The 21,256-nt window shown below is 57.2% G+C and overlaps 1 protein-coding gene across 8 annotated transcripts in view; it reads right to left on the reverse strand.

The window, feature by feature from the left end:
• Nucleotides 1-389: 389 nt before the first annotated feature.
• The window catches only part of TLE3 (TLE family member 3, transcriptional corepressor), a 46,406-nt gene continuing 25,539 nt past the window's right edge, over nt 390-21,256 (reverse strand). For 2 of the 8 annotated variants that reach the window (XM_046008007.1, XM_046008002.1), the window contains exons 7-20: nt 16,502-16,706; nt 15,087-15,103; nt 11,434-11,553; nt 10,623-10,673; nt 9,802-9,954; nt 9,277-9,409; nt 8,512-8,696; nt 7,681-7,757; nt 6,675-6,924; nt 5,919-6,166; nt 5,258-5,405; nt 4,308-4,458; nt 3,402-3,478; nt 390-2,446 (exon numbers count right to left, since the gene is read on the reverse strand). In XM_046008007.1, coding sequence (XP_045863963.1) covers nt 2,339-2,446; nt 3,402-3,478; nt 4,308-4,458; nt 5,258-5,405; nt 5,919-6,166; nt 6,675-6,924; nt 7,681-7,757; nt 8,512-8,696; nt 9,277-9,409; nt 9,802-9,954; nt 10,623-10,673; nt 11,434-11,553; nt 15,087-15,103; nt 16,502-16,706 — 1,923 coding nt within the window. In that variant the 3' untranslated portion in view covers nt 390-2,338. Of the gene's footprint in view, nt 2,447-3,401; nt 3,479-4,307; nt 4,459-5,257; nt 5,406-5,918; nt 6,167-6,674; nt 6,925-7,680; nt 7,758-8,496; nt 8,697-9,267; nt 9,410-9,801; nt 9,955-10,622; nt 10,674-11,433; nt 11,554-15,086; nt 15,104-16,501; nt 16,707-21,256 lie in introns of all 8 variants that reach the window. The other 6 variants (XM_046008005.1, XM_046008000.1, XM_046008006.1 and 3 more) reach the window with 3 other exon arrangements.

Here is a 21,256-nt window from a genome sequence, read left to right on the forward strand (position 1 = left end):
TTTGCCAAAACGTTTAGCACGGACGGCTGTCTAGTTAAGACTCTGGTATAAATCTGCAGTCCTCCCTTCCGGGAACTTTATCCTGAGCAGGCACCCAGAGGAAATCCCGGCTCCCACCCACCACTCCCTGGCCTGCTGGAAGGCAGCCTGGGGATGTCAGGGAGAGCACCCACCCCTCACCGTCCTGTGAGATCAGACTTTTACGGCTTGTGGGCAGTGCGGGGTAGTGCTTTGAAATGAGAAGAGCTTCTGTTTAGGGATGACAAGGGAAATCACCCAGAATCCAGGGCGTGCAAATGACAGTGGCCCCCCTCTCTTTTGGGGGGAGGTCTGACAAACAGGTGGGAGGGGCAGGTAGAGGCAATTAAGACACAACAATCAAGCCAACCTTTAAATAGCAACTTTTAAAAATATAAAAACAGCTCATTACAATGACTTTTCATTTTCTTTTTTTCTTCAGGAATCAACTTTCTTCTACCCTCACCCTCCCTTGTGGCTGGAGCCTTTAACAAGACATGGCAGAGGCATACCTGGGACCCAGAGAAAGAGAGAGAAATTCTCCAGACGGCCCCTCCCCACCCTCCGAAAGGTACCAGGCACCCAGCCAGTCTCCTCGGCCTCTGGGTCATGTCACAGGAGCTGCTCGCCTGGAGCAAGATCACTGAAGACCGGCAGTTTCCACTGGGGCCCCTTCCTTCCTTCTCACCAGACAGAATCACACATTATAAAATAATCCATAAAAATGCAGTATCAAAATTATCTTCCATATGCTACATCCATGGAGAGCCCATCACCAGGACTCACATCGGCCTTTAGCTTTTCCTTAAAAGAAAAAAAAAAAAAAAGACCAAGAAGAAGGGAGGGGAAAAAAAAAAACCAAAAAAAAACACAAAAAAAAACAACCCAAATCCTAATACCTCAGAACATTTGGGTACCGAAGAGTGGCACCTACAGGAGACGAGTTTTCTACCTGTAAACTGTTTGGGCTCCAAGGAAAGACTGAAAGCTACAAGAAATCGCCACAGTGCCGGGACCGGTGTCCCCACCCGACCCGGGTCCCTTCAGCCCTGCTGTGCCCCCTGGGGTGGGCCCGGGTTGAGGAGGGGGTGGGGCGGGGGAGACTATCCCTTAGGACTCCCAACCCTTGCAGGCTAATTACGCTTTTCCCCTCTAGGAAGGGAGGAGGGGATCAGAGGCAGGAAAGGGGGAGAAGGCATTTTATAAAGGACATCGATTCTAACTCTTTTTATTCAAATTAAAAAAAAAAAAAAAGCACCCACATCAGTTTTGCTATTTTTCTCTGGTAGCTCCCTGAGCTGAGTTGCTATGCTTTCCTCTTTCTGTCCTTTGAAGGTTGTGTCCGAAGATCAAGAAGGGCTAGAGATGAAGTTCCTTTGCGCCTCCACCTCTCCTCACCATATCCAAGTGTGCACCAAAGAGAGAGCGAGAGAGAGAGGGAGGGAGGCAAGAAGGAAAGAGAGAGCAAGAGTCAGACCCCTGAGAGAGAGGGAGGCAAGCGCAGGTGGCCACAGGAAGTCCGACCTTCGTCAGCCCAGCTGGCCACCAAGCAAGCCTTGCCAGGGTCCCGAGAGGCCTCAGGCTGTTCCCAAGTCCACGGGGAGGTGCGCTCGTCCCAGGGACCCCCGCTTCCTAGTCAGTCTGGTCGCTGGCTACGGCTCCCTTCCTCTGCCCCCTCCATGCCCTCTCCATTTGGCTCCCCCTCCCGGCCTCCCCTTCCCAGATGGGGATGTCCCTTAAAAAAAAAAAAAAAAAAAAAAAAGCCACCACCACGAGTGGGTTACAAATACAGCAGGCGAAGTACACGGCTAGCGTTTTCGGTGGGAAGGAGCCTCCTCCCCCACTGACCAGTCCGAGATAGAGGAGTCTGTTATTTACATTTTTCACAAACATTGTGCGCTGCACAATCGGGAAAATGAAATTCCCCCCCTCCCCCAGCACAAGCACGTGGTCCACTCCGGCATCCCCGACCCTGGGCAGGGGGACAGAGCAAAATAGAGGGGAAGGAAAGATGGAGATTCACGAGGGCGTCTGTTGGGGGGTTGGAGCCCCAACCCTCCAAAGACATCTACTTGTAGCATCTGCCAGGGTTGTGGACGGGGAGGAGGAGAGACAACCATCGGAGTCCGTGAGACACAGGGGTCCGTGCCCAGGGGTCCAGACTGTGGCGGGCGCGCCCTCTCGGCCTGCCGGAGTGCAGTCCTGGACCACTCGGCTGCCCGCCGCCAGCCTCTGCCAGCCTCGGGGCCCCTCGAGGGGTCGCCCTGTCACCGCCGAGTCTGTCTCTCCCAGAGTCTGACAGCCCAGTTAGAGTCCTTGTTTAGTAGATGACCTCATAAACCGTGGCCTTCTTGTCACCAGAGCCCGTTACAATGTATTTGTCATCCGCCGAAATGTCACAACTCAAGACAGATGAGGATTCCTTGGACTGCAGAGGAAGGCGAGGACAGGCAGGAGGGTGGGGGGAGAAAAAGAGGCAGAAACTCACTTTCCCGGTACTCAGCATGACTTGTGAGCTGTGTGTGTCACGCCCCACCTGCCAGCCCCAGACTCCAACCCCCAGCACACCCAGCACCACCTGGAGAGGCACTTTCGGGAACAGATGCCCTGTCCTCTGGCTTTCCCACTGGGAAAGGCTCACGAGCAGGGTCCAGGGGGATCCTGGAGTTGTATGGCCCGAAAGAGCACAGGAGCACCAGCTTCTCCCCGGAGTTTACAGACAGGAGGGAGCACTTCTGAGCAGTGTGGGCAGCCACCGGGCCAAGCTAGGAAGGGGACCTATGCCCGACCCGAAGCGTCCAGTGGGACTAGGGAGACTCTAAGGGTTACATGTGGGACACTCTGGATGCCATATAGTCCCAGCACAGGTCCCGAAAGCGTCTTGCAGGCTGGGAGCACACTGTGTGTGTACGCATACACGTGTGTGTGTGGTCAAGACTGTGTGTGACTAAGAGCCGTATGTCGGAACCCAGATCTTGAAAAATCACCGAAAGCCTCTCCCCGCTCTCCCATCTCTTTCCAGACCATTCTCTCCTGCCTCACCTCACTCCTTACACTGAGGTGTCGCCACACAAACTTACTTGAATATCAGGTAACACTACTCTGAAAAGAGCTGCCCAGTGTACCTCCCATGAGTGCTCAGTGCACCGGGCAGAGCCAAGAACACGACTTAACTCCCTGTTCTGGAAATCCTATAGAATCCCCACTTAAAAGCCCTCACCCGATGGGTCAGAGCAGCAGTGTGTGGCCCGCTGATGTGTCTCAGAACTTGGCTCCTGGGAACCCATCCCGGACCCCCAGCACGTAAGGGCTGGAAGGGGCCATCCCTATCCCCAGGGGGAGGCCCAGACCTGGGACAGGAGCCGGGGGCCCCCAGGCAGTACCTGGAATATGCTGGCTCCGTACGGTGTCCTCCAGGCATTGAGGAGATTGTCTTTCCCAGTGCTCACGAACCACTTGCCTGCAGGCGGGAGGCAAAGGGAACGTCAGCTCATGGCTCGCTGCCTTGGAAAGCAAGACCCACCCCAGACACAGCCGGCTGCCATGGAGAGGTGGTGTGGATCGCCAACCAGTGTACAGTTGGACTCTCGGCTGTTGGGGGGCACTTCATAAGTGAGACCTGTAACTGACTCACAGACCCTCCCAGAACGAACTCTCTGCAGTCCCAGGTGGGGACGGGGGGCAGTGGGCACATCCAGGATGGAGAACAGTAGGATTTGCACTTCATCACAGTCATTGCCCTTCCCCCAAAGATTCTTTCTAAAGCCACCAGCTGAGTGACCCTTCTCAGTTTTACAAGTGGAAGGCGGCAGAAAGTGCTAGAAATGGCAGAGCCCTGAGGTCTGAAGACCCAGCCAACTGCAGGCGGAGATGGGCCGGCGCTCGGGCTCCGCCTGTGCTAACGCGCTCCTGCTCCCCAAAGCCGCGCGGGGGCCCCGGGCTGCTCCGGAGAAAGAACCCCAGGCAAGCGGAGAGGATGGGGGTAGCTGAGGTTGTGCAGCCAGACCGGGGCGAAGCAGATCCAACCTGGGGTTGTCTGCAACCACAGCCCGCAGTCTTAGCCTGCTGCCATGAGTGCTTGGTACCCTGTGGCCATATCTGCATCCAATGGACAAGGATGGTGGTTGGGGGGGCGCGGCGCAGATGCAGAACATGACAGCAGTCGGGATCGGGAGGCTGGATTCCAGGACGTGGCTGTCGCAGAGGCTCTGCCTTGCTCTCAGCTTTGGGCCCCACTCCGCGCAGAGGGCAGGCCAGGCTGCCCGGGTTCCCGGCCCCCTGAGGCTTACCGCAGTAGGCAAACTTCAGCGACAGCACGCAGCTCTCGTGCAAGTGCAGCTGGTATTTGTCCGGCTTGGTGTGGTGCAGGACCTCCACGTTGCTGCTCTCCATGCCCACAGCCAGCCACTCCCCAGTGGGGCAGTAGCCCAGTGAGAAGATCTGCAGGGGGCGGCAGACCCGACTCAGCTCCTCTGTTCCCCCACCTTCCACCTGGGGCCCCAGGGGCTCCCTGAAGGCCCCGCTCAGGGACCCTGGGTGCAGAGGGCCATGCTCCCCTTCCCATCACATCCCCACCTGCAAGGCAAAGCCCCTCTCCTCTCCCTCAGCCCTGGAATGCCTTTTAGGGGCCAGGACGTAGGGGCTCAGAGAGGTCACTGACTCTAAAAAGTAAGTGGTAGAGCCAGCATTCCAACTCAGAGGTGGCACAGGCGTTTCACTTTCAAAGTTACTCTGTCCCTGTGACTTCACCCTCTCCTTAAGGAAAAACTGAACAGAAACGCTAAAATACTACATACGTATGGTTAAAACATTTAAATGAGTAACACAAACAACAACGGAAAATTAAGGCTACCTGATGTCCACAGAACATCCCCTATGAGCCGGACTATGGCAAAGGCTTTTAGAGGGACCACTTCAGGTGCTCACACCACACCTACGACATAGCTACTACCGTGCCCATCCCATGAGGAAGAAAAAACTGGGGCCAAAGCGCTTAACAACAAAGGAGCTGAGAATCCAATCACAGCAGCTGGGTCAAGTACATCCAAGTCCAGGGCCTTCCCTCTCCATTCTATTCTATTGCTGCCTCCTCCAGGAAGCCTTCCAAGGTGGCTCAAGTTGGTCACAGGTCCATTTGCAATGAACACCTGTGAGGGCTCCCTTGTACCCTGACCCAGCCACTGGGACCCCCGAAGGGAAGGGCACACGCTGTCCTGGGGGAGGGGAGGAGCGCGCACACCTGGGAGGTGAAGTCATGCTGCTGCAGCTGCCGGCCCTCCCGCAGGTCCCAGGAGCGCACGGTGTTGTCCAGGCCTCCGGTCCACAGCTTGGTGCCATCATGGGAGATGTCTATGCAGCTGGCCCCATCTGTGTGACCCTGGAACTGCCTATGGAGGCCAAGCAAGGAGAGGGAGTGAGCCCTCCGGACCCACTGACCGCCAAGGCCAGCTGTGTCTGAGCAGAAGAGGAAACTTAGGCCCAGAAGGGGGTGGACCGTGCACCCACAGCCCTCCGGTGAGCTTGCAGTAGAGCTGGGCCTCCTCCCCCGGGATGGGGTCATAATGGAGGCAGGATTCACATGCGGCCGCCGCTCCTAAGGCCCCACGATAGCTACCAAGTGACACTGCTCCGACCGCCCGGGTCCCGATGCCCTCCTTCCTCAGTTCCTGCCCTCTGCCCGTCTCCGGTGCTCTGGCTTCCACGCTCCCCTCTCCTCGGAGCCTTCTACAGAGGCACCCTCCGTCCCCAACCCACACTGATCACCTGACACACGGCTGCCCCCTCAGCCGGCCCACTCTGATGTGACTACCCCACAGCCAAAGCACCCCGGGCGGGACCCCGTTATGACCAGCGCGACCTTCCCAAGGACGAAGCTCCCCTGCCCCCTGGTGCAGCCTCACCTGACCAGGGTCTGGTTGTGCAGGTCCCACACGGCGATGTTGCCGTCGCTGCAGCAGGAGAAGCAGACTTTGGCGTCGGGGCTGATGGCCAGGGCGTAGCAGGCAGGGGCTGAGGACGTCAGCTCGGCCTTGATGCGGGGCGTGGGCGAGGCCAGGTCCCAGATGGTGAGCGTGCTGGCCTCGCCACCCACAATGAGTGTGCGCCCGTCGGGGAGCAGCTTGCACGAGCGGATGTAGTTGTCCCTGTTCTGGAGGAAGAAGGGGCAATGTTGAGCTCTGGCCACCCCTCCTCCCAGGGACCAGAAGAATCGCACCCAGCAACACTGAGTGTCCTCCAGAGGTCGTCCCCTCCCCCACCCACAATCCTTCAATCTTTCGTGCGCGTCTTCAACCCTGGCAAGCTCAGTATCATCTCCACTTAAGGATGGTAAACCCAGGGCTTGGGGCACCTGGGTGGCTCAGTGGGTTAAGCCTCTGCCTTCAGCTCAGGTCATGATCCCAGGGTCCTGGGATCGAGCCCCACATCGGGCTCCCTGCTAGGCAGGAAGTCTGCTTCCTCCACTCTCTCTCTCTGCCTGCCTCTCTGCCTACTTGTGATCTCTGTCTGTCAAATAAATAAAATCTTAAAAAAAAAAAATTCTTTAAAAAAAAAAAACAAAAAACCCAGGGCTCAGGGGTCCGCCAACCAGCTAGCTGCCCAGCCAGGGTGCCCCTCTGCCAGCCAGAGGAAATGTTTGCGGTCCTAGGGCCTCTTACCAGGCAGTCCAGCTGGGAGATCGGGCTCTTGCTGCCCGGCTGGCTGATGTCCCAGATCTTCACGCAGCCCTTGCCACCCGTGTAGACGTGCCGCGTGGGGTTGCTGATGGTCACAGCACACACCACCTCCCCGTGGCTCAGCGTGTTGATCTGCCGGGCGTGGCGGGGGATGCCGGGACCGGCCAAGGCGTCATGGGGGAAGGGCACGGGCTGCATCTGCCCATCAGCACTCACGTGGAAAGAGTACGCCCTGAAAGGGAGAACCCGTCCCCTTCCGTCATCCCCAATCCTCTCAGTTCCCACGAGTCCAACCCAGGTCAGATGGCACCACCCTGACTGGTCCACCTCTGCACCCCACTCCCCAAATCTTAGGGAACCCAGGCACCCCAACCTCCTTGGCCTGGCTCTACAGGGTAGGGGGCTGCTTAACAACCCAGCCTTGACTTCTGCTCCTGCCCGCAGACCCTTGGCTCTAGACCCCATCACTGGCCCCATGTGGGCTGCGGAATGCCCTTTCCTACCATATCTCTAAATCCCCGTGGAAAGGGTTTGGCTTGAAGGGCACCTCTTCCTTTGCAAGCCCAGGGGTTAACAGGGAGCGAAATAGGTGTGCCCCCCAGGATGAATCATGGAGTGCATGTCGGAGCCAGAGGTGAGCCAGCATGGGCTTCCTGTTTTAGGCCGCTGTGGGTGCTAGCTAGGGGTGCTTCCCACAGCTCAAACCCAGAGGAGTTCCTGAGGCCGGGGCTGCTCACATCATTTGGCTAGGGAGACACCATCAATGGGAGTGTTCCCCAGCCCCCTCTCAGTTCCCCACTCAGCAGGAGCCCCAGGGCCGATCAGAAGTGTGGCCAGGCAGCTGTTTCCTACGGCTCGAACCTGGTCTGTGAGTACCTCTAGAGGGCAGACACCTTCTCAAGGCCAAGGCCAGGGCCAGGGCCAGGGAGAGGGGTAGGGGTTTGTGTGCCTTCCCCAACGAGCATGCAGTAAGCCAGCCAGAACTTACGGTTTCCCGCCAGGAATGGAGGCAAGGCTTGAGGGAAGGCCGGTGGCCCGCATGGGAGGGTGAGGGTCAAAACCAACCTGTAAAGGCAAGACAAGGCCAGCCCTTAGTGAGGGAGGGTGCCTCGCAGTCCCTACCCCCAGCCTCTTCCTTTACCATTTCCTACATCCTGCCCACAGTGCTCCCTCTTCAAAACCCAGAAGACAGAGCAGAGCCTAGGTCTCAGAGTAAAAACAGGTCCAGCAGGCCAGGTGTCTTGCCCAGGACAGTGGGAGGGACAGGGCGACAGTCCAGACCCACCAACTCTGAGCCAATACCCTTGAGCCCCACACCCCCAGCGCTCCCTGTCCCACCAGGCCCCACTTCCTTCTCTCCCCTGGTGTCCAGAGCGCCCGTCACAGGGAGAGGAGGCCACCCAGGAGAGAAACCGTCTCCTGAGAAAGAACCCCTCTCTGCCGACCCAAATCCAAACTCATTCTTGGTATGGCAAGCAGCGTCATTTACCAAACCCAGGCTATGTGGAAGTCACGGGACTCCTTTTGGGATTCCCGTCCCCATGGAGCCCAAAATAAGAGAGCAGCCCCACTTCCCAGATGGAAAATGATGGCCTGGGCAGGGGGAGGGGCGGGCCTGAGTTGCATGAGGTCTTTTGAAGACTAACAAGCCAAATGGGGGTAGGTCTGCTGACCCCAAAGCTTAAGTTCCTTTCTTTTTCTAATAAACACTCTGCCCCAGAGACAGCTGTCTGACAACCCCCACCAACTCCCCACTCCCTTCGCAGTCCCCCATCCCCCAAAAGGAGCCAAAAGGTCTACGTACAGCTCCAAAGCTCACCATTGGCGATCGGCCATAGGCAGCGGCGGCGGCAGCAGCAGCCGCGCTCATCTGCGGCGGGATGTTGTGGAGGCTGGCGTAGGCGCTCGGGCTGGTGAGCGAGCCGTTCATCTCGTGGTGGCTCATCATGGCAAAGGGGGCCGCGTAGGAGCTGGTGATGGAGATGGGCGTGCGCAAGGCCGAGGCTGCAAGGAGGCGGGCGTCAGCTGGGGGGTGGGGGGTACCAGGGGGAGCGGGCCCTCCCCTCCTTCCAGGACGAAGCTCGGGCCACCGGGATGCCTCCCAGCCCCACAGCAATCTTTCCTGCACTCAAAAGCTGCCTGCTCCAGGCCGTCCTCTTGGACTGACCCCATGTAACTGGGATCCTGGTCCTCGCAGTCCGAAAGGTTCAAGCCGAGAGACGTGCCCACTTCTTCTTACAGAGCAGGACACGGAAGCCCAGAGAAGGGAGCTGTTGAGAGTGTCACAGAACTAATGACACAGTTGGGGACAGACTACAGGTGTCCTGACCTATCTGAAGCGCCTTCCACACACCGAGTCCAACAGTGGCCTCAGTGAGCCCTTCACATCGGTGTTGACCCACCAGTTGTCCATGTCCTCTTCAAACCTGACCGTGAAGTCCCCCTGGAGGCAGGTCCCAGGAGAGCCCCAACTCCCACATAGTGCTCAGAGCTCTGGCCTAGCCGTGCAGCTCCAGCCCTGGCCCGGGCAGACCCCAACCCTCCAGCGCGGTCGCCCCAGTCCCAGCGTGCCTACCCATTATACCTATCGGGTCCATGCCTGGAGGTTTGCCCGGCATTGACCGGAGCCCTGGGGTCGTGCTGGTGCCTGGAGTCGGGGCATCGTTCCTTGGAGTAGGCGTGTTGGACTTGAGCCCAGGGGTGGAGGACTTGTCGTTCTGAACAGGGAAGACCCAAGATTCCTTTCTCTCAAGAGGCGGGCATCTGGAACCGGCCACACTACCCAGTGCCGGTCCCAGTTCTGAATCTTCTGCCCAACAGTCCCTCAATCCTTGCCCAACCTTATTTGGCCAGGACTGTGGCAATCGTTCCCATTTTACAGATGCAGTCACCAAGGCTCGGGAACATTTCACTGGTAGCACAGGGCCCAGCCAATAAGTGGGAAAGCCAGTGTTTGAACTGGGGCCAAACCCCAATCCATGGTCTTCATACTCCACCCCTCTACCCTCCAATTATGACTCCAGCTTGTCCCTTTTCCAGAACCTTCTCCCTCCACCCCAACCTGCCCCAGCCCTCTGCTTCTGTGGCACCAGCGACAGACCCCACATACATGACCAAGGTCTTTGGTCTTGGAGGAAGGTGTGCTGCTGGAGGAGGCTACTGAGGCGGGGCTCGTGGGGGCGTCCTTTTTCAGGCCGCGGGCCTTGTCCAGCCCATTTTCAGGAGGGGAGTGTGCCGGGCTGACCCGGGGCGTCGCGGGGTCCTAAAGGCACAAGGGATGCAGAGATGCACTGACAGCCACAACCAGCCAGGAGTCCTCCCTGTGCCGGGGACGGGACGGGAGCGCAACGGCTACCAGGGAGGGGAGCTGGGCTGAGAGAGACCGGAGCCCCCGAAGTGGGGGATCTGGTCTCACCCCTTTATCCCACAGATGGGCAGACTGGGGCCTGGTGGGGGGTGGGGGGACGGTAACCAGCCCAGGACCAGACACAAGTTCAGGATGCAAATCTGGGCAGTGGGGCCTCTTGGCCTTGCGCAGCTCTCTCCAGGTCCTCCTTCGCTGCTGAGGCAGGTCCCATGGGGCTCATGACCCCTACCCTTAAGATGCCGGGGTCGGGGGATGGGAGGGAAAAACAGAGCTGACCTGGAGGACCATGGGGAAAAGGAGCCGGCCCTTTCCTGGGACCTGAGGCATGCTTGCGCTCCCTCCCCTGGGCTCCCGTCCTAGGAACCTGGGCCACCATGCAAGCCAAGCCCTGTCCTCCTCCTCCTGAGCAGCCCAAGGCCCCAACACCAGAGGCCTCGCTGCCCTGCTCAGGCTGCCAGCCACGCTGGAGCAGCAGCCGAGACAGACAGCTCCCAGCCAGGGGACAGGCCACCTAGAACCACCCCAAGCGGAGCATGCCACAACCCAGGCCTGTCTGTGCTCACCTCGTTGGAAACGTCCACCACCAGATCGTCACTCTTGTCCCCGTCACTGTCCTGCAACCAAGAAAGAAGCCCATCAGGGGGCCACTCCCACCCACGTCGAGCCTGAAGCACCCCCTGCTTCTAACACTGGAGTCTGAACCCAGGGCCAAACCTCACCGTCCGCGCGCTCTCCCCTCTGGCCCACTGACGTCAGTGGTCTGCTTGCCCAGCCCCTGGCCCTCGTCTGGGTCACTGCGCTCCATGTCCACTGGCAGCCTGACCCACACCTGCCCCATTACACTTGGCTCCTTCCAGCGGCTTCGCAGCCACCATCACAGATAAGGAAGCACGCTAGCTTCATGTCATCGCTTCCGCCACTCTGTGTGGGAGGGGTGACCTGCCTCGTCTCCCAGAAATGCAGCCGAGGCCCTTGGGTGACACGCCCAGAGCCGCAAGCAGCAAAGCATGGCCTTTCCCCGGGTCTCAGTTCTCATCCTAAGAGCCCCGCCCACAGCAGATCCTGTGACCGCACGGTAGGCTCAAAGCGCGGGGCCACCGGGGACAGCTCCCTGGGGCAGACCGGGATTGTGGGAGGGCCATCATGGCAGCGTGGGGCGCCTTGACCTGTGTTGGGGGGCACCCACAGCTCCCCTCAGTCACTCCCCGTCCTGGCCATGGCCCATGTGCTCACAGTGTGTGTGTATGATCCTGCCCCCCTGACCAGGCAACCCAGCAACCCCCCCCATGCCTCTGACTCACCCACGAGTCAGGCCTGTAGGTGCTCCCACCCCCCAGCCCCCAGCCCCGGCCCCGTGGCGCCCACTAGACGTACGTATCGGCTCAGACTATCCTTCTCCTCGGCTTTCCGCTTCTTGGCTTCCATGCTGTAGTCCGCGGAGCCCCGGTGCTTTTCACTGGCCCGGAGGCTTTCTGAGGGCGACACGGAGTTATTCTGGAAACCAGGAGGAGACTCGGTGTGAACATTTCGTGCACCCCAAGACACAGCTAGGCACAGGGATCTCAAGAGGTCAGCAGAGGTGTTGTGTGTGTCCTGTCATCCTCCCCCGACCGGAGCTTCACTGGGGAAGCCTTCCCAGCTCTCCAGACGGGGTCTCCGTGGTGGGGGGAGCCATTCTCTTTTGTAGCCATGACAGCTGTTAAGTAAACAGGCTTGAGCTGAGCTCTCTGCTTCCCAGCCTGTGGGATCTTCCATTCTTTTTTTTGGGGGGGATCTTCCATTCTGAGAGCCGAATCACCCCTCCTTCACTCCCCACCTTGAGCTGCCCCCGTATATTTGCTCAAAGAAGGGACAAGAGAAATGTGCACTGAGTCTTGAAAGATGGGTCTCAGCGGACACACGGGGGACCGCGTCCAACACTTCATCTGCCTAGCCCAAGTGGAACGGGGAGACGGACAGGGAGGGAGGATGTCGGGTTGTCAATAAGCCTTCTCTACATATGGGAGGGAACTTGGCATTTTGTGTAAACATTCTACCCCCACCGGCCCATGCCAGGCCTTGAGCCACTTCAGAGAAAGTGTTAGAAAGAAACAAGAATTCTAACTTCGTGAAGCCTTTCCCTCTGCAAGGCGGGGAAAGGTGAAAGGGCAGATGGAATCGTGTCCTGAGAGGTTGGGAGACACGCCCAAAGTCCCCTATCCGGGGCAACATGAAGGAAACCTGAGCGGGGCCTGGAAGGGCTTAATGAGTTCCCCCTTCAAACTCCAAAGCAAGCAAGCCCAGCAACAGTTTGGAATCCAAGGCCTGGGAAGAGCAGGTCAGGGCCGGCAGACCAAGCTGGACCAGCACAGGTAGGCCGAGAGCATCCCACAGAAGATGGAGTCCAGCTGGCTTGGGGCACTGACAGGGGCCAGGAACGGCTCACATGGTGTGGCCAGCAGCACCGGGCTGGGGAGCAGGGAGGGAGGAGCGACTGGCCACAGTACCTGCCAGCCAGCCTGTGCCCTCCAGACCCTGGCCAGGACGGTATCAGAACCGATGCCCCTCCAGGGGACCGCTGTGATCTACTCCTTTCTAAGAAACCAAACTACACCTTCCTTCATCACTCACCACTCATCCCCCACCTCTCCTAAGCACCCACACTAGATCAGGCCCGAGGCTGGGTGCCAGGGATGGAGGAAGGAGCCAGACACAGCCCCTGCTCTCCTGGGGCACACAGCTGGACGGCAGGGCCGGGCAAGGCCAGTCTGGCCACGTCCCCCAGCAGTGTGGACGTGCTGGACACGGCCATGCAGGGAACCCAGAGAGACGTGGGCAGAGGAGGACAGGGAAAGGCCAGGGGGGCGGGTAGGGAATGAGCCTCTACCTCCCATCTCCCCCACTCTCCTGGAGGCCATTGCTGGTGTTTGGAGGGGAGAAATGGTGTGGGAACCGCAGAACTTCATTTCCTTTCCTAAGCGGGTTCCTGGGCAGCCCTTCCCTGCCAAGTTTCTGCTTGAAGCAAATTAAAATGGCAGAGTTATCAAGCCTTGAAGAAAAAATGGAGGTCCTAATGGAAGTGCAGCTCAGCCTTCCCCAGCGCCGGGTGGGAGCGGCGGCGAGGCGCACACACCGCAATTCAATTAGCTGCTGCTAGCCCGGCCCAGAAATCAGCGGCATTTCATTTCCTCCCATGGCAGCGGCCACCCTGCACTGGGCAGCGAGACTCCCGGACGGGCGGGTGGGTGGGGAGTGGGGCAGAGGGGGCGCGCGGCTGCTCGGCTTTCTCCCTGTGACCCGGTCCGTGGCTCAGGAACAGCGAGCCCTTTCTTCTCCTGCAGTCAGGCTGAAAACCCTCGCCGCTACTGGAGAGAGTCATGTCAAGCATTTAGCGGCATCGATCCAGCCCGCCTCTGGCTGGCAGGCGGCCAAAAAACTAAGTATTTTTTACTGCTTCGGCGAGGCAAGGAAATATGAATGAAGCTACCTCTAATTGGACTCCAGACTAACCCCTCCGGGACAGCTTCCAGCCTGCCCAGCCGTCCCCCTCCCGCTCGGCCGCAGCCCTGTCCTTCCTGCGGGGGCCTCATCTGTTGACAACCTGCTTTGCAAAGGGCTGCTGGAGGCAGGCTGCAGGGCTGAGGCCGCCATCACCCCAGGATGGATGGTGGCTTGACTCCTCCCCCCCGCCCCTGATAGTCCAGGGGCCCGAGGGGGCCCCCTCTCTTGGAGTCTGCTGAGCACGGGTGTGGACCAACACTGCAGAGTGAGGAGCTCAGCTCTTGGGGGGTTCCCCAGGGGATTCTTGGAGCAGAAAGCTTTCACAGACAGGGGCACAAAGCCAAATGCAAACAGCAATGTGGGAGGAGGACGTGAAGACAGAGGGCGTCGGGCGTCAAACTCTCATGTCACTAGGCAGCAGGAACCAGGTCACCTCCTGGAGGCTGGGCGCTGCTGTGAGGGGGTCTCCTGAGTAAACGGAGAGGCTTGGCTGCGCAGGAATATGCCCGTGGCATAGACAAAGAAACTGAGGCTCGGGGAAGCCGAGAGAGCCACCTGGTGTCCCATGAAGTCGGGACCAGACCCAGGCCTGGAGGGGTCCAGTTCAGCCCCCCATTCCTATCCAGGCCGCCCAACTCTCCAAAAATGCCACTTTCTGAGGATCAACGCTAGAGCAATCAAAATAGACTTTCAGCTTCAGTTTCCCCTTTCTGATATACTCAAGCCGTTGCTGGGCCCCAACGTGCACCCAGATTTCTGAGCACATCGGCAAGTCGAGAGGGGACGAGAGCACTGTTGCTAACTGGGAAGTTTAAAAAGTCAGCCTGGTGGAGGGCCGGGAGGAGGGAAGGGGGTCGGGAGGGAGCGCCCCAAGGAAGCTGCCGTCTAGATGGTTAGTTAACTGCCTGACCTTTCAAGTCCTACTTAACACGAGGTAATAACCAAAGCCATCCTTGCAGATTAGATGGCCCCAGATACAAGGACAGCGATGAGGAATAAAATAGCTTTGCTAATCGCTGGAGGATTTTTTTTTTTTATCCAGACTCCACTGCGCTTATTCAGAAGGCTTATTCACTTGAAACAGAACCTCTGAGCCTCAGTGTGATCAGGAAGATTTATGACAAATCTCAGAGCTGGCAGACGCGCAGAATGCCTGGTCCTGATGCTCGCTCGCTAGCACCTTCTTAAACCGAGTTTAAGCCCAGAACACGGAGAAACCTCAGGCGTTGGGAGGAAGGGAGGAGGATACAGGATCAGACAGGGGCAGCCGACTTGGGAGGAGGGAAGCGACCCTGCTGGGACACCAGACCCCTGGGCTGCTTGTGGGGGCCCGGGGAATCCAGGAACTGGCCAGCTGACCTCTCTGGTTAATCACCACCACTCATAAAAAAGAGCGTTAGAGCTCACTTACAGCTACTTGTTGGCCAAATGATGGGTGGAAAGCCTGGCGAGAACCCTCCACAACCTAGGATCCCACATGGTCCCCCTTCCCCCTCCCCGCCCCGCCCCACCCCACACTCCACAGGCTCCAGAGGGCTGACACTTACCGCACTGGATTCTCTTTCTTTGGGGATGGAAAGCCCGGAGAGGAGGAGGGTCAGGCCCCCCAAGAGAAAAAGACCAAAAAAAAAAAAAAAAAAAAAAAAAAGGTCAGTCTTATGCAGCTGGCTTTTATGCTTTGCTAGTTGATGGGTTTTAAAATGGGCAGCAGGCCTAGCTCTCTGAGTCACTGTGGGTCAGCCAAAGCAGGGTCATTAGGTGACATTTCCCACTTTGCACGTTAACCGCCTCCATTCCCCATGCTCTCTCCCTGGCCACCAGTCCTGGGTGGGGCAGGGGCCGGGGCCCTGCTCTCCCTGACATGCCAACAAGGGCACCCAGATCCCTGGTCAGCACTTTTTAAAGCCACCCATTTGCAAAGGATCTGGGTACTGAGCATGTTATTGTTTCAAAGAAACAAACAAATAAAGGAACTGTGGGATTGGTTTTTTTTTTTTGTTTTTTTTTTTTAACTAACACCACACTATGTGTCTTTTGCAGAGAAGCTTCTATCATTCTGTGCGGCCGAGCATAAGCTGCTCCCTGACTCTCCTCTCTGCTGTAAAGACACACTCTCCTCTGCCTAGTGTGCCAGCCCTCTGCAGGGACACACAACTCAGTCTCTGTTTCCACACTCCACTGCTGCCCTGGTGCTCTGGCCTGGGCCAGATGCCCTGGGCAATAGCCAAGGGCCAATAAAATTCTGATGCACACCTTCCACTTGTACAATTCTGCAGGTCAATTCATCTCAATAAAACGGGGAAAAAATGTCTAAGGGCAGACCACACAAGATGGCAACTTTTGGAAAAGGGCCTGCCAAGGAGCCATGACGGTTTCTTCCCCAGCTATCACGACCTCTGCTTAAAGACAGTCGACTTGTAAGTCTTTACTTGAGTGCCAACTGTGTACTGTCCAAGGCACCTGCGTTGGTGAGACACATACACTAAGTTAAAAGCCTGGAATGTGGCCCCTGTTCTTGAAGGACTGATGCTCTTGGGTGAGGACAAAACACTCTCTGCGGCAGGCTACAAGAGGACAGCAACCAAGGGCTCCTTCTTGGGACCCCAGCTCTTCAACTTTCCTGGGAATTGGAAAAAAGCTGCCAGCGCAGACTGGAAGGCATCTTAAAGGAATGGGCCCTTTAAGGATGGGCAGTGTGTAGCTGGGATGATGGAGACTGCGCGAGAGGCATTCCAGGCCAGAGAACTCCAGGTCCACAGGAGGGATGGAGGGGTAGTCACGGAGGGTGGGGCTCTGGCTTCCGTGTACCAGAAATCTGACAAACGGCCCCCCATCTTTTGCTAACTCACTCACTCCTGGCCCCAGGGTGACAACACCTGCTGTGTCCCCTCGCAGTGGGACCTACCTACAGGACCCCCGCCCCCAGCCCAGCCCTGCCCTCTGCCCCAGCTCTGGGCCGCACCTCTGTGGTCCAGCTCATGGTGGTTCTTCTCGTCCTTCACCGTCAGGTGGGCCTGGCTGCCCAGGGCGCCAAGTGCCAGCAGCCCTGAGCTGCTCCCCGTCACCGGGGGGATCCCTGGAGGCTGCAGACCTGACGGGTGGGGAGGCAACTGGACCGGGGGGCCATGCGTGGCGTGGGAGAGGTGCTGGGCCTGGAGCTGCTGTTGCTGCAATGAAGTGGGTGGTGAGCACAGCTGAGCGGGGACAGCGGGGGAGGCTGCTGGGGGGCGGCGGGGGGAGACGCCCTCCAAAACACTTACCCCCCCAGCTCATTCCACGTGCTGTCTGGCTGAAGGAAGTCTGTTAACCGACAGCAGTTTAGGCACCAGACTTTTTTCTCCAAACTCTCCACCCATCCCCCCACCCCAGTTTCAGGACACAATTCCTCAGTGTCCATTTCCAAGCCCCAGAAAAATAAAGCATGCATTTCAGGACCAAAGAATCACTGGGGCTCCGTCTCGGTTGAGGGGGGCCCTTTTTTAAGCCAGCAGTCACACTTGCTCATGCTTGCATGCCTTCAGACATTCGCAGCCGGTGGTTCCCACCCTGAGCCCATATCCTGGGAAGCCTCCCTAATTCTCAGGAACTCCAGGCTGATGGCTGAGCCAGGGCCAGGCCACAGAAGAAAATTCCCGAGATCAAGAGGACCCTGGGGCCAGTAGAATGAGAGCTGACGTCGCTGGACCTTAGAGCGGAGAACAGAGCGGAGACCAGAGTAACAAGAGTGGAGTTTGGAAATAGATGGACCAGGATTCCAATCCTGGCTCTGGTGCTTCCTAGCCGTGTGACCTCAGGCAGATGACTCATTAGGTGATCTCACAACAGCAGCTAACAAGGGACCCCTACCCCAGATTAGCCCCAGGGTGTTCTCTTTCCCTGCCATATCCCATACCCCCTGGACAAACCAGGTCCTCGCCCCAGCAGCCACTACAAAATAGCCTTTATCTTACCATTCAGAACTTTGTGCCAAGAACCACAGGAATTGTGGGGCGCACTATACCACCGCCAAATACCTCTGAGGAGTGGCCAGGGCTTTGGGTATGCTGACAGCCACCTATGCTGACATCTTCTCCAGGAACACAAGAGAAGGGGACCGACATTTACTGAAAGCCCGCGTGAACGCGTGGCACTTTCCAAATATTCTCTCTGACCCTTACGGCCCGGATGGCAAAGGAGGGTTTGTGCCCATTTTACAGATGGCAAACTGACTCTTAGGGGGCTGGAATGGGTGGCCAGTAATTAGCCAAGTCCAACCACTAGTAGGTGACACCTGGACTCAAATCTGTCAACCATCGATCTTATCCAACGAGTGTCCCTAAGGAGAGCCTCCCACCTCCGGCATGACTCCTCAAGTCCAAAGAGCTTGGTGGGGGTGACAAGCTTGCCTGCTGATGTCAACTTGGCTTTTGGGCCAGGCTGGCAGACAACAAACACAGGGGGAAAGTCTACAGTTCTGGTGGGAGGTGAGGCTCTCAGAGGCAGGAAGTGTTTGCAACTGGGGTGAAGGGCCCTGCTCTCCCACAACCACGACACAGCAAACTGCAAATCTGGCTCATCTGGAAGTCAATGGGGGAACCCCGGCCACCACCACACTCCTGCCCCCCAAAGGGGGGTGCTTTTTTATCAGCTCTGGGTCAAAGGCTAGGACCAGTGGCCATTACTCAGAGCTGAAACATCTACTGTTGGATGATTGAGGGAAATTACTGGTGGGCACTGGTCCCTGATATGGAACAAGACCCCGGCAGGGGGCCCCATGCAGAAACCCCACCCAACCCAGACTGCACTCCGGCTCCTCCTGGGACACAGGAGCTTACTTTACAGCAGAGCTCCTCTATTCTTTCTTTTCAAAGAAATTATAATTGTTGGGTCTTATTACAAGGAAAAAAAATATATGCAGTCAGAAGACACGTAAAATAAGTATGGATTAAAAAGTTGTTCTTAAAAAATTACTCTTCAATCCCACTCTCTAGAAGATTCCACTGTTCCTCTCTCTAGAATTTTCCTTTATGAAAATCTACACATTGTAAATGTATTCCTAAATCAATAGGCTCTTGCCAACCTCACTACAACTGTTACTACTACACAACTGGGTTTTAACTGAAGCCTGTTCTGTACTAATCAACACGTCCTTTCCAACAGCCACCCATTACTCCTCGGTGTGGGCCAACCGTCCAACTGCACCTACATGCGCGGTCTTAAAATGGGTCTCCGCCAGCAGCCCTGTGGTTTTAGACCGGTTGCTGGAAGGCCCTTTAATTTTGCCAGTGTTAACTATCTAGTAAAATCCCAGAAAGCAAGGAGGGAGGGATTTAATCTACTTTTTCACAGGGCACAGCCGGTGAGATCGCTGCAGAGAGAGGGGAGGAGAGGTGAGGGGAGGAGAGGAGAAGGGCTTCTGGGGAGCAGCTGCATGGGTCCAAGGCTGGCTCCCTCCATGAACAATTCGGTTGCTAGATAAAGAGCTGACTGCAGATTCCTGCCCAGGGAGAGCCGCAGCTGAGTGAGTCCAAACACCCCAATTCTTACCTTTCCGGGTAAGCTCTGTCCTCTTTACCCAACCTTCTCGGCTCCCTGCCCAGTTCAAATGCCTCCTCCTCCGGGAGCCCTCCCCACCAGCCTGGTCAGCGCAGAGGTCTCCCTTCTGATACCGGGGCCAGACAGGCTAAGGCAGACGTGCAGCTCTATCCTTTATCAGCTGTGAGACCTTAGAGGAGTCAGTGGACCTCTCTGGGCCTCCGTTTTCTCCCTGTGCAAGGACCTCACACGTGATACTACACATCAAGGCAAAGCAGGTGCTCAGTTCACGTTAGCAAAAGCTATGAATGGATCACAGCTATAACCATTTCCTTCATCTTTATGGGATGCTTGCCGACCTGTGAGTTTCAGGAAGACAGGATCTTGCTCTATCCAGCCCAGCATCTCTAATGGTGCCTGGTTTGTTTGCTCAGTGTGCCTTTGCTGTGTAAGTAAGTGATAATGTTGCAAAAGGCAGACACGGAGAGGCTAGGAAGTAAGTCCGCACAGTGACTCTGTCTGAAAAGGGCCATCCACCTCCCAGATCCGTGCCTCCTCTCCAAGGCCCACTGAAATACAGCTAGAACAGTCCATGGGGACAAGGAGCATCCGTGGAGCGTGTCCTGCTTCTTGGAAATGTGAACCCGCGAGCAAGCATCAGAAATCTGGAACAAAGGCTGTGGTGGCTGTTGGGAGAACAGAGGCTTTTCAAAGCTGCTGCGCATCCAAGCCTGGGAGGGTGATTTCCTGCCACAGTGTGTTGGACATCAGTGTCCTCTTTGCAACAGAGGAAAGGAAATTTCCATATACTTCTCATCTTCAAGTACAAAAGCACCCCCTGTGCAGCCAGAAAGTCCCCTGAGGTGTCCTCTGCCTGGTTTGAAGGCAGAGTCGGGAGTGGCCCGGCAGGCTTCAGGAAGCAAGGACGGAAGCCCCGGCCTCCAAGGCTTATCTCTTGGGGCGAGGGCAGATGCTAGCGCTTACTGGGCGTGGGAGGGGTCTGCTCATCACAGTCTTGGTTGCAACAGAGAGTGAAACAAAAGTTTCTCCCCAGTGGGGCAGGGGTTGCTGGCTGGCAACCTGCACCTGCCTTGCTGTTCCGTGTCACCGCCCCAGCCCCTCTACAGGCAGACAGGGTGCGGCCGGCTGGCCTCAGGCTGCACTTCAATCCCTTGTGGCCCGCCCTGACCTCAGAGGACTTTGTGCTCCAATACAGTGCCATGGGTGGGGGGGTGACGAGTGGGGAGACATGGAATCGAGTCCGCCATCCAAGAAGGGATGGAGCTCACCACCCCCCATCCACTGCCAACCCCCAAAGACCGGCTAAGCGCCTGAAACCGAGCCCGCTCTGGAGGACTCATCCTTCCTGTAATATTTCATGCCAGAACACAAGCACGTCAAAGCAGGCGGCCCATGGGCCCTAAGTGTGTGCCTGTCTTCGCGTGTGTCAAGTGCCAATGCCCTGGGCTCAGAGGACAGGGCCGCTTACAGGAGAGCCTGACGGGGAAGAGCTTCCTCCCCGAGTTCGGGTAATTGGATTATGCACATCACGCTTTAATGCCTTTGCTGGTTGATTTAATGCTTCACTTCTCAGGTTCATGATTTGGGTTAAACTTAGTGAAGTTGTCTAAGCATTTCCAAAGCCCAGACCCACTAAGGATACCCACCAGAGGAAGCCCAGAGTTCTGTCTGCATAAAATGGACACTTATGGCCCCTCCAGCGTGGGGGGAGCATCCCTGGGCCTTCCCTGTTCCTGCTACCTTGCATGGCTGCCCCCCCCGCCCGCCGCAGCTCCGCAATGGACCATGCCTCCGTGCTGAGATAGCTTTGAGAGCTCCCAACAACGACTGCTATCCTATTTCGGAGATGGGGACTGGCTCGGGGAGGCAAGCACAGCCCCAACTGAGAGCCAGCACGCCCTCTCCCCTCCACGCCGCCGCCTGAAAAGAAACTGATGCATTCTGAAGCATGCCCTTCTCCACCTTCTTCCTCCTGGAAAACTCAGCCAAGTGAATCCTGCCCACCTACATCCCAGAGTGAATGCAAAACCCTCAGGAAGGGCTTCGGAATACCGAGTTGTCTGTGACAAGCTACGATCTCCCCGCCCCAGCAAGTCAACACTTTAGAACATGTCTTGGGCTAATGAATCTCCAAGGGAATACAGACCAAACTGTCAGTGGGCTGATGGGGTAAAGGCCACAC

This window comes from Meles meles, chromosome 6 (genome assembly GCF_922984935.1).
Source record: "Meles meles chromosome 6, mMelMel3.1 paternal haplotype, whole genome shotgun sequence".
NCBI lineage: Eukaryota > Metazoa > Chordata > Mammalia > Carnivora > Mustelidae > Meles > Meles meles.